The sequence below is a fragment of the Sciurus vulgaris genome (assembly GCF_902686455.1).
Source record: "Sciurus vulgaris genome assembly, chromosome: 4".
Taxonomy (NCBI): Eukaryota; Metazoa; Chordata; class Mammalia; order Rodentia; family Sciuridae; genus Sciurus; species Sciurus vulgaris.
Genome location: NC_136464.1, coordinates 115,286,872 through 115,299,480, shown reverse-complemented (window position 1 = coordinate 115,299,480; position 12,609 = coordinate 115,286,872). Strand labels below are relative to the sequence as shown.

At 40.3% G+C, this 12,609-nt stretch overlaps 1 protein-coding gene and 1 long non-coding RNA gene across 2 annotated transcripts; one reads left to right on the top strand and one right to left on the bottom strand.

The window, feature by feature from the left end:
• Positions 1-1,180: 1,180 nt before the first annotated feature.
• On the top strand, positions 1,181-9,115 carry ACOD1 (aconitate decarboxylase 1). Its single transcript, XM_079138558.1, is given in 12 exon segments — positions 1,181-1,290; positions 4,458-4,619; positions 5,766-5,855; positions 7,093-7,200; positions 7,203-7,286; positions 7,290-7,300; positions 8,103-8,776; positions 8,779-8,840; positions 8,842-8,851; positions 8,854-8,876; positions 8,878-8,970; positions 8,972-9,115. Coding segments are annotated over 12 exon segments (1,410 nt in total). The 5' UTR covers positions 1,181-1,278; the 3' UTR covers positions 9,053-9,115.
• Positions 2,440-4,447, bottom strand: LOC306660391. Its single transcript, XR_013763612.1, has 2 exons — positions 2,902-4,447; positions 2,440-2,870 (listed from the first exon to the last, which is right to left on the bottom strand). It is a non-coding gene; the product is annotated as an uncharacterized lncRNA (long non-coding RNA).
• Positions 9,116-12,609: the final 3,494 nt, after the last annotated feature.

The following is a 12,609-nucleotide window of genomic DNA, read 5'->3' as shown; positions in this document are numbered from 1 at the left end:
AACTTCTCTCTCCATCTCTTTTGACTCCATGCACATTCAGTCTCCTCTGCATGGCTAACACTTGCTTGTGGCATATAAAAAACTTGCCTAAGAATATAGAATAACATTAGAGAATTATGTTGAGAAAAAATTTTTCAAATTATGCATTTGGTTTTACTGCTCTCTAAATCTGTCTGCCCCTGTCCTTTGATGTTGAGTTTTTTGGCCATTTCACTCTTCAGCTCCCAGCTGATAGCCAAAGTATCACCCCCACCAAACCATGGGAGTTCCCACTGGCCCTGCCCTTGGCCCTGTCTCCTGAGTCCCAACATTCTTTCTCTACAGACCCTATTGAAGAAAAGAAAGACTACTTACCCTCATCTCCCCAAAACACTGCCTATGCACAAGAGAGATAGTCTTTTGCATTATTATGCGGAACCATATAGCTTCTCTTTGTCCCCAAACTCTCCCTTCTAGGCCTGGGATAAACCATAAAGTTCATGGAGATTTCCTCCAAACCCGAAATGCAGTCTTCCTCAAAGATGCATTTTGCCACTACATCTAGAACAGACTCAGATTTTAGATAACTTGTTTTTTGTGCCCACTCTATGTACAAACCAATTGTCCAGGACTAGGCAGCCCAAAGGAGGTAGCAATTGCCCAGATGAGCACAGCCAGATCCAGGCAAGTCAAGCCATAGTGAGTGATTATATGCAAAGAGACCAAGCCATGCTGTGTTAAAGCAGACTCAGGCAATGGCAGGGAGGGAAGCAGGAAGCCAGAATGTCCCAGAAGCCAGGCAGAGTACTAGGAACCAGAGACATGCAAAGATAGGCAGCCGAACCATAAACAAGTGCCCAACTTTATTTAGAGTGCATGAGAGTGTTTCTTTCAATCTTTCATCCATCCATGCTTATTTCTATAGGATGTATTTTTAGAAGTGAAACAGCTAGTTAAAAGAGTGAGTATATTTTTCTAATATTGATGTATTACATCTACATACAAGAGGCAATCCTAATTTTACCATAAATTTACTTTTCTGTTGCCTGTGAGTAGCCATACGATCATGGCTAACCGTGCTCCCCAGCTTCATTTAATCCTTCATCTTCTGGTGAGTGCCAGAATGCACTGGAGAGGAAGGGAGGTTAGTTGGGAAGTGTTGAAATGATGGAAATTCAGAGTTAGAACAGAGTAAAAGGGAAAGTGCTTGAGGTGAGTGAAGGATATAAAGGCAGCCTACCTAGTCAGCAAACCACTCCTCCGGCTCACTTCTACACCAGACTTCCTCCTTAGAACAGCATGATGCTCAAGGTATCGTGGCTTTTTTTGTGACTTACTTAAATCCGTTTTCTAGCTTACTTCTTCCTTTCTCAATCTCCTCACTTGCCTTTCAAATTAAGAGATGCCTGATCTGCTTTAAAAATGGCATTTTAACTATCCTCATAGCCTCTGGGCTTCCTGATTAACTACATGTTAGTCCTCATCAGTGTTTTACAAATGAGAGAAATGATTTTGTTGTATCATACTAGGAGGAAAATGGATCCTTGTAAGTTCACTGAATTTTAACCTCTTAGTTCTGTGAGTCCTTATGACATTTCCAGATTGCATTTCTGATTATCTGCTTGCTGTCACAGTCCCCTATAGTCCCCTGATAAGGCATTTTGAAGCAGAAAGCATCATGTATGGTTTGGTATTCTAGAGAGTTTAGTACAGTGAGTTCACAAGAATCTGAGAAATTTTTATTAAATGACTGCATAGTGTGCCTTAACTTATATGTAAGTCACAGTATTTTGTTAAAAAGAGATGCAAAGGCCATGAGAAAGTCAAGCAAACCAGAAGGACATTTTAGATAAGACTCACAGACAGCTGAGCACCTGCGTGTTAATTTCCCTCATGCTCCCTTCTTCCCAGAGCCAGGGAGGGGCCATTTGTTCTTTGGTCCACTGTGTACATGGGGGGGGGGGGCGGGTGTTCAGGACTGTCAGGAGATCCCATGGGCCCACTTTAGGGCACCAACAAAATAACCTCTTGGAGATTGATGCCACACCCACCTCCTGGACATCATGTTGGCACCCCCCCACACCTGCTTCCCAGGTACACATCTGTCCCAAGAAGGCACCCCAGAGTCAGATCTCAGCCTAAAGGGCTGACTCTTGAATACATAGTGAGTTTTTCAAGGCTTGGATGATTCTTTTGTTTTCTACATGTCTTCTCAAGAGAACATTTATTACGTATAGTTAAAAACCGTCAATGGTAATAGGCATTTCATTATGTGCCTGGCACTCAGTGCCACTCACTAAATGATAGGGGGCTTCCCATACCTGCTCCAATGATCACATCATTGTTCAACTTCCTTTGTTGCTGTGATTCAGATACCTCATTTACAAATGCTAGTTGTAAGGTGTCTGGGCATCTCTCACACTGAGCTCCGTGCTGGAGCATTGAGAACCCCTGGTCCAATAAGCCCTCAACCTACAACTAACATTGGTAAATGAGGTATCTGATGCTCAGAGACACAAAGGAAGTTGTGCAATGATGCAGTCTTTAGACAGGGAAGGGAAACTACTTATCATTTACCAAGTGGCACTAAGTACCAGGCATATAATGAAATGCCTCCTAAGATGGGAGGTTTTTAACTATACATGATTGATGTTCTCTTGTGAAGACATGTCAACAACCAAAGAATCATCTATGCATTGAAGAAATTGGTATTTAAAGGAATTTCAAAGTACTTCACTTCCTCTTATGCAATGCGAACATTCTATACTGCAAGTTTTCATTCTCTGGGTTTGGGTAGCAGCAGAATGTTCTCCACTGGGATCATCGCAAGACACTTCATATTCAACAAGTTTACAGGGGTCCCATTATCATTGCCTGAAAGCCTGCTCCTCCTCTTGTGTTTTCTCTCTTGGCAAGTGGCACTGCCATTTCCCCACCCAGAATGTGGGCTACTCCAGTGACCTCTTAGCTGCTCTTGTCTAGCTCACTCCAATCCATTCTTTACGTGATTACCAGAGAGATCTTTCCAAAAATAGTACTGATCAAATCTCCACCCTTCTTATAGCAGAACTAAGGTTTCCCATTGCACGTACTCTGTTGCATGCAGCTCTGCAACCAAAGTGTACCAAATGCATACCATCACCACCCGCTTTGAGCCCTGGCCTATACTACTATCTCTTCCTTTAGCATCTGCCCACACCCCCCAGAAGCCCTCCAGGTAGTCCCTACCAATAAGAAAAAGCAGACAGTCCATTATGTCATCTCAACCTTTACAGTAGCTATATTGAAAAGTAAGAAGAAATTCATTGTATTTATAATTTATTGCACCAATATATCCTAAGTACTATCATAATATAGAAATGTTGATATTAATATCAAATATTGACTTAGCATGTAATCTATAGTTTTAAATTATTGAAATATTTTATATTCCTTTCTTCCTACTAAGTCTTCAAAATCGAGTGTTCATTCTATTCTTAATGACACATCTTAATTTAGACTAGCCACATTTCAAATGCCTAATAGCCACATTGCATAGTATCATTGTAAATATAACAGCACTAGAGCACTTAGGAATCTTCTATAAGGCTGGGGATGTAGCTCAGTAGTAGAGGGCTTGCCTAGCATATATGAGGCACTTGATTAGATTCCCCAGTTACATACACACACACACACACACACACACACACACACACACACACACACACAACCACATAGAGATCTAATGGAAAAGTGGATCCCGTGCTAGGCTTCTGAAGGATCTGGTTCTGGAAAGAATCTAATTTTGGTGGTCCAGAGTGGGAAATGTTCATTTTCAAAAGGAATCCCAGGTAGTCCTAATGTATCTGTTCCTCAGACTACACCTTAGGATATGTGGTCTTAATAGCTAAATGCCTGATTTTAGGGTTAGACCTTCAGGTGTTTGTATCCAGATTCTACCATTTAGGAGTTGTGAAAAATAGTGACTTCCACTGTTTAGGCCTCAGTCTCCTCACCTGAAAAGTGGAGCACTTCCCTAGAACACTTCTGGATCCAGCACTTGCAGGTATTAAATGGATAACATATATGAAACTCTCTACCCCATACCTAGCATGCATCTAATAATGGCAGTGCTTAGCTGTCTGCATGCACCTCACCTCCAGCTGTTCCCATTTCATGGGTGAGTAGCCCCTCCATCCTCCTCCTCAGACTTTCTGTGCTTCCTTCCACTATGGCCCATCATGCTCTGTTGTCATCATGCTCGCTAGCCTGTGTCCTCAACTCCACTCACGACAGAACATGGCTGTTGTGCATCTCCACATCCCTGGGCCTTGTACAGAGGTTCTTGGTACACACCATTTTTTAGAAATGGAAATAAATTTGATCAACTGGGTTTCCTCTAGTGGAGCAAAACTCTTTTCCTCAAGGTATCTTGAAGAAAAGAAGTATTCAAATCCAAAGTGGAGTGGAGCACTGTTCTAACCCTCTTCCCTTTGAAGTCTGTCACAGAAAGCTTTGCCACTGTGATTCATGGCTTGAAAGTGGGACACCTGACTGATGACGTTATTCGGAGGAGCAAGAGGATGATTCTGGATACTCTGGGAACTGGGTTCCTGGGAACCAGCACAGAAGTGTTTCACAAAGTCAGCCAATATAGTAAAGTAAGAAGCTCAAGGTTTAAAGTAAAATCAAGTGTGTGTGCATGCCTGCTGTGGGATAGACTGAGAGATGTGTGTATGTGTTCTATTTATTCTATACTTTTGTTTTGTTTCTTTGTTATTATTGTTGGGTGTTTGTTTTGTTTTGCAGTACTGGGAGTTGAACCCAGGGCTTCATGAATTCTAGACAAGCACTTTATACTACTGAGCTACAATCCCAGCCCCCTATACTTAGTTTTATAGATAACACTCAATGTATATAACTTTGTTCTATACAGTTTTATGATTCTATTTCATTAACTTATTTAAAAAATTCATCCATATCCTTTGCTATGTTACTATTGTAAAACCATTCACTAGTTATATCTCACAGTTTGTTATTATAACCAAAAGTATATTTTAACCCAAAAGTCTTAGAAGCAAGGAACCTACCACAGACCATTTGTTCTTGCAAGGACTTTAAAATTCTCTGTAGGGGGACTGGGGCTGCAGTTCAGTGGCAGAGAGCTTGCCTAGCACAGTGAGACACTGGGTTCAATCCTAGCACTGCATACAAAAATAAACAAAATAAAGGCATGCTGGGTTTGGGTTGTGGCTCAATACTTGCCTTGTATGTGTGAGGCATTGGGTTCATTCAATTCTCAAGCACCACATATAAATAAATTAATAAAATAAAGGTCTATCAACATCTAAACAAATTAAAAAGTAAAAATGAGGCTATGCTTGTCTATCTACAACCACAAAATTAAAAAAAAAAAAAAGATTCTCTGCAGCAAGGCTGCTCAAGTATTCTAAGCAGATTGGACATGTATGTGGAGATGTAGCATCCATTCTCCACAGAATGTACTTGGCATGGATGGTTAATCCCTAGTATTTACCCCAAAAATAAATAACAGTGAATTCCAGTCTCACTTTCCCTGAAGCACTTCTGAATATGATCTTAGATTGAGCAACACCATTTCTCCCTTCTTTGGGTAAGGTTCCTCTTCTTCAAGGCAGAGACTTTCAATGACTAAGACTTCTGTCTATCACCAGGTTCAGATAAGAACTATGAACATAATGTCTCCAAAGACAAAAAGTCACTCTTGAAATGCTGACTTGGTGTGTTGTGCTCACTCTGTGTCACTGACAGGTATCCTTCTCTTCCAGACCTACAGTTCCAATATCTCCAGCACTGTTTGGGGTCAGACTGCCTTCAGGCTCCCGCCCACATATGCTGCTTTTGTTAACAGCGTGGCTGTAAGGATGTTTACGTGTCTTTTTGAATACTAGATCACCATCCTAACTTTAGAGTCAAGAAATATCTTAGAAATTATCTAACTTTCATATTTTACATGTAAGCTCACTGACATTCAGAAAGATGAAGTGGTTTGTCCTCTCTCCTAGGTAGTAATTTCAGTTTTCACATTTTTACAATAAACTGATGCTTTTCAAAGAGAATTATGAAGAAAAGAAAATGAAAGTATTTAGATTAAAAATACTTTCGAATTATCCCAACTTTAAACCTTGAGTATGTACAGCAAAAAATTATAAAGTCTGACATACAGATACAATTCCTTCTCAATTCTTTCTGTTGTGGATACCAGTTTCCATCCAGCAATGTTCCCTTCATTCGTTCAATATATATTTATTGAGAAAAAACAATGTCCATATGGTGTTTATATTTTCTGAATGAAAAATCAGCACTTCTCATCTGACACATGATTTTTATGTTTTTTTTTTTTTTTTCCTGTGTGTCAGAGCAAGTCTACAAGATGTAATTTTGACATAAACATGTTGGGATTTCCAAGTTATATTTGGTTTATGGTGACAGTATTCCAGAATATTGAAAAGTCAAACCCAATGACATGTTCAGGAGTAAAGGCCCAGTTACAGTAAGAAACACACTAGACACATAAAATAGAAGTAAAATCTATTTTAAAGTGAAACTTCTGTTATTATTGTTCACATATGGGAGAAAAAAACAAGGACTGGGATGAAGAAGAAGAAAACCTTATAGCAAAAGTAATGATTGTAAAATATAGCTAGGTTTGAGAGTTCTTGTACTGTTCTTATCACTTCTCTGAAAGTTTGAAATAATTTCACAATAAAGAGATACAAAAATATATGGCCTGATATGAAATAGATGATAGTAAACTCTTAGTGTCAATTGTTTAAGGGGTGAGGGACACAGAAAAGAGCAGATCTATTTTTAAAGGGAATATAAATCTTTCCAGGAGCTCTAGCCATGTAGGCAAGATGGCAAGATTCTTGGGGCTCACTAGCTGCTCTCCAAGGTCCTGCTCACCTCTGGGCAGAGGAACAAGAACCAGTGCCCAGGCATGTGATTAGAATCACAGTTAGTTCTCAGGTTTAATTTCAAAGAATCAGATTTTTAAAAAAATAATATATATATATTACAGTAAACAAGGTTATTGTTAAATTAACCCTTTGCTGGTCCCAAATTTGAGGGTTTTGTTTGTCTCTATTTATGCAGATTCACTCAATGGATTTTGATGACACATGGCACCCTGCCACCCACCCTTCTGGGGTGTTCTTTCCTGTCCTCACAGCTTTATCAGAAGCCCTGCCTACAGAGATCAAAGTTTTTCTGGCCTTGACCTGCTGCTGGCTTTCAACGTTGGTATTGAAGTACAAGGCAGATTAATGCATTTCTCCAAGGAAGGCCAATGACATACCAAGAGGTATGGAGAGAATTTGCCCTGTTGGCAAGCCACCACATTCCCCGTCACCTGCCAGGTTAACCCTATAGAACTTTCTGGCTTAGACACTGACTTAGCCGAAGATGTTAACATTGATGCTGGTGGATAAGGTAATATCAGTCACTTACCAAACCCTATGTCAATATACAAAAGTGTGCTTTCAGAAGTGCTAGTGAACACTTTCTTTGGGTTTAAAGGTCCTATGAAATAATCCAGACCATGAAATAAATCAGGGCCTCTCATACCGAGGTGCTCAATGCAGCATTCATGATACTCTGAGTATTCCTATCTCATTCTCAGAGCAGAATCTACTCTGATATTCACAAGGATCCTTCAGACTAATTATATCATTCGTCATAGATCAAAATGGCCAAATGTTGGTTAATCATATAGTTTCAATATTTATTTTTGCCATGTGCTCCATTCTTCCAGGAGAGGGATACATTAGAATGTGATTTTCAGTTTTTACAAGTCCTCAGTTCTTAGAGCTATATCAGCCATCAGCCTTTCTGGAAATAAGAGTACCATTTATAAAGAACTTTCCAGGAGTTAGGCAGTGTTGTAAACATGTGAATTCATTAAAAGTTTTCAAGTTCTATGAGTAGACACTATTATTATCCCGGAGAAAATGAACAGTTTTTCTAAGATCACCCAGCTATTAAGTGAAAGAGCCGAGATTTTAACTAAGGCAGTATGACTCAATTATTGATGCTCTTGACCACTATGAAATACTGCCCCCTGGTGGGTGAAGTTTTCAAATCTCCAATTCTGTTTTGCTTTTCAGATTCCATCCCCCCTCCGTGGTAGGAACTTTGGGAAGTGCTGCTGCTGCATCCAAGTTTTTAGAGCTCAACATGACAGAGTGCCGAGAGGCCCTGGCTATTGCTGTTTCTTATGCTGGGTCACCCATGGCAAATGCTGCCACTCAGACCAAGCCCCTTCATATGGGTAACGCCGCCAGGCACGGAATAGAAGCCTCTTTTCTGGCAATGATGGGTCTCCAGGGAAACAAGCAAATCTTGGATTTGGAGACAGGGTTCGGAGCCTTCTATGCCAAGTATTCCCCAAAAGTCCTTCCAAGCCTGGATTCTCATGTTTGGCTGCTGAGCCAGCAGGACGTGGCCTTCAAGATTTTCCCTGCGCACTTGGCTACCCACTGGGTGGCAGATGCAGCCGCATCTGTGAGAAAGCACCTGGTGTGTTCAGATGGAGCCTTGCTTCCTGCTGACCACATCGAGAGAATTGTGCTCAGGATTCCAGACGTCCCCTATGTAAACAGACCCTTCCCAGACTCAGAGCACGAAGCCCGCCATTCCTTCCAGTATGTGGCCTGTGCCATGCTGCTGGATGGTGGCATTACTGTGCCTTCGTTCCACACACAGCAGATCAATAGGCCGCAGGTAAGAGAGTTTACTCGGGAAGGTAAGCTGGAGCACCCTTCGGACAATCTGCCAAGCTTCACACACTGTACTGTGAGATGAGTGTCACCCTCAAGGGCGGAGCCACCTTCACAGAGCGCTCTTGATACCTTCTATGGCACTGGAGAAAACCACTGAGCCCAGGAGGACCTACAGGAAAAGTTCAGAGCCAATGCCTCCAAGGCATTGTCGGGCCACGCAGTTGAAAGTCTCATAGAAACAGTAGAAAAGCTGGGAAGACCTGGAAGACTGTTCTGTGCTCACCACACTTCTGAAAGGGCCCTCTCCAGGGGCTTCCAAACGAACCCCTCAGTAATCGTTGTGCCTCACGTTATCCCCCAAGGCTTATCAACATCTAAATGACTTTGCACAGGGTGGGGTGGGGTGGGCGTGGGAGTGAATTCAGTGATTCGCTTTATAAACCAGGATCTGCTGGACCAGTCTGTCCAGAACAAAAAAGCAAGGTGTTCGCAGCGGTGATTCGAATACACGGTCTCTGATTCTCTGGCAATAGGAGGGCGCCTCTGCTGGGAACTGTTGGTGCAAAGGCATGAGGGAGACTGCCCAGTTGCTATGGTGACGCCCTGTTCAAAGGAGGTTCTGCACTTGCAACAAGACTCAGTCTTGACCCTGAATTCAGACACCAGTTATCAGAGGGTAGAGAATTATAAAGATAAGAATAATTGGCTTCCCAGAACTTCGAACTTGGTCCTGTGTGCTTTGAAGAACTTTTCATAGAAAACCCTTTGAGTTAAAACCTATATAATAAACGTGCTGAACCAGCTCTATGACAGAGCCAGCTCTATGTCTTTACATCTGCATCAGGGTGTAATGTTCCACCTGGTCTCAGCCTTCTTTCTATGTGTGTATGTTTGTCTTTTCTAATCCCCATCACCCCTCCTCAGTTTCTGAATTAACAGCTGTACAGGTAGGGGCAGCAAGGTGGAAAGAGTCCAGGAACAGAGTAATGTATATTTGAAAGGAGTCTTGTCCTGCAAACTTGCCTTAATCAAGACAGAAAGTATTCAAGAAAAAAATGATTTTTATAAGCATTTGCAAAAAGGGTGAATATTAAGTCACCTGTAATTTGCTTGTAAAAAAATGATAGACAAATATATCTGTAATTACAAAACAAGTAAATGGACTAAATGCACCAGTTAAATAAGACCAAAATTATCTGAACATAGTTTAAATGCTTAACAGCTTTATTTATGTCTAATTTACATATCATTAATTCACCTATTTTAAGAGTACAGTTCAAGGAGTTTTAGTTTTAGTAAATTTATAGAGTTGTGCAAACATCACTATAATCCAGTTTTGGAATATTTTCAGCACTCCAAAAATTTCCCTTGTACACATTTGAAATCAATTCCCATTCACATCTCCATTCCTTAGCAAACAATGATCTATTTATAGTTTGTTTTTTCTGGACATTTCATATAAATGAAATCACATACTAGATAGTCATAAGTACTTGGCTTCTTTCACTTACATATGTGGACAAATCTCAAAACCATTATGCATCAGTATTTTATTCCTGTTTTTTGCTGGGTAGCATTCCATTTCATGAATATATCACATTTTGTTTATTCATTTACTAGTTGATAGCTGAATTGCCTCTAGTTGAGCTGTTGAGTAGTGTGTCTTTATGAACATTCACATACAGATCTTCCTGTGAACATTTTCCCATTTCTCTTGGATAGATAACTAGGAATGGAAATGCTGGGTCATTTGGTAAATATATGTTTAATTTTATAAAAAGCAGTTTGCAGAGTATCTCTATTATGTTATATATCTGCCAGCAACAGCTAAGTGTTCTGGTTTCACTTTATTCTCACCAACCCTTAAAAATTATGTCTTTTTAATTTAGCCATTCTAGTCAGTATCTAATGATAGGTCTATGGCTTTAATTTGCATTTCCCTAATGAGTCATTCTTGCCCATTTTTGCCAGTTCTTTCAATTGGCTGTCTTATGGTTGAGTTGTAAAAGTTCATTATATATCCTGGGTATAAGTGTTTCATAAATATTTACTCCCACTCTGTTCCCTGTCTTTTCTTTCTTCTTTTTTTAATGGCATACTTTGACAAATTTAGAGTTTTGAGCAAGACTACTTTACCATTAAAAAATTTACCATTCCTACTTTGGGTGTCATTAGAAGGCTTCTTCTAACACAGAAAGGTCAAAAGCAGAAATATGGATAAAATATTAACAAAAGAAAGCTGAAATAAATGTTAATATTACATGGAATAAAATTCAAACAGTGTGACTAGAAATAATAGGATCCCTACAACATAAAATAATTCTAAAATATTTTAGATTAATAATTCTAAATGAAATAATTACTAAATAATTCTGAACTACAAGAAGTAGATATATCTACTGTTGTACTAAGAAATTTCTAATATTTCTGTCAGTAATTGACATTTCAAGGAAACCAAAATTAGACAGCAATATTTAAATCAAATAACATATGCTTACATTTATACAATAAGAATTCTGCATCCATAAATTAAAGAAGTCACAATCTTTTAAAATTTTCACAGAACATTTACAAAAATGTACCAGGCACTTGACACACTTGACATAAAGCAAGCCTCAACAATTTTGCAAAGACTGGCTCATATGTAGTATATTTTCTAATCATAATGCAATTATGTTAAAGATTAATATAAAAAGAGATAATTAGCAAAGCTCAAAATATTTGTAAGAAATCTTTGTTTCTTTCTTTGTTTCTTTCTTTCTTTCTTTCTTTCTTTCTTCAGATTGAACCCATGGTTGCTTAACCACTGAGTTGCATCCCCAACCCTTTTTGTTTTTTTATTTTGAGATAGGGTCTCACTAGGTTACTTACAGCCACACTAAGTTGCTGAGGCAATCCTCCTGCCTCAGTCTCTCGAGCCGCTGGAATTACAGGTGTGTGTAATTTTGAGAAAAAGTGCTAATGGATACCTTACTTTGGAATGGTAGTTTGAAGCTAAGCCCTTTTGTCCCTTCTTTGCATGAGGTTGAAGAACAAGCCCTGCTTGTAGTCTCCTCTGCCCCAAGAAAGCCAGAGATGTGGACTCAACAACTATGAAATCACGATATTATGGGAAAATACTAGAGTTTTCCCTTCCATTTCTTTGGGGAAAGCAACTAAGGATGCTACTCAACTCACTTTCAGTGTCACAGCCTTTATGTGCAGGCCAGCAACCCCTCCACAAGGATCAGGCCAGACCACTAGTGGGAAACCCACCTGAGACAGGCACAAAGGCTCCAGTCATAAGAAGGTTCATTACAAAATCCCTCCCTGCATTTCGCATCCTCAGCACACATCTGGGGCCCTGAGTCAAACTGCCTCAGTCACCACACACACTCTCAGGAGCCCTGGCGCTGGTTATTGTGTGTGTTTTGGGGATCCCCAGGACCACATGCACCTTTGGTGAGTCGCTGGAAGGATTTGGAATGTAGCATCCTGTGACTCAGGCTGATTACAGTGAAATGATGTGTGACAGAATCAGCAAGAGAAAAAGACACAGGCAGGGTGGAGAGAAATTCGTGCACCAGCTTCCAGTGCTCACTCTCTCCCTGAGGAGTCACACAGTATATGCTCTCTCTTTCAGTGACGAAAAATTCAGTAATGTGCAGGCAGTGTTCCCACCATAGGAAAGAGCCCTCAAAGCTTTAATTAGTGGCTGGTTAAAGTAGGCACCCTCTGCCTAGCAATGATCTGAATTCTAAACTGGAGGAAGGAAAGCAGGTGTCCAATATAAATCAGTTTGCAGGGAGCCATTCTTACCATTCAGGGAGTGGGTCAAGTGCAAATTCCCAGATGCTTGTAAGCCATCCTACAGCTACAGTGGCCTCAGGCTTCCATGTTACCTCTTCTGCAC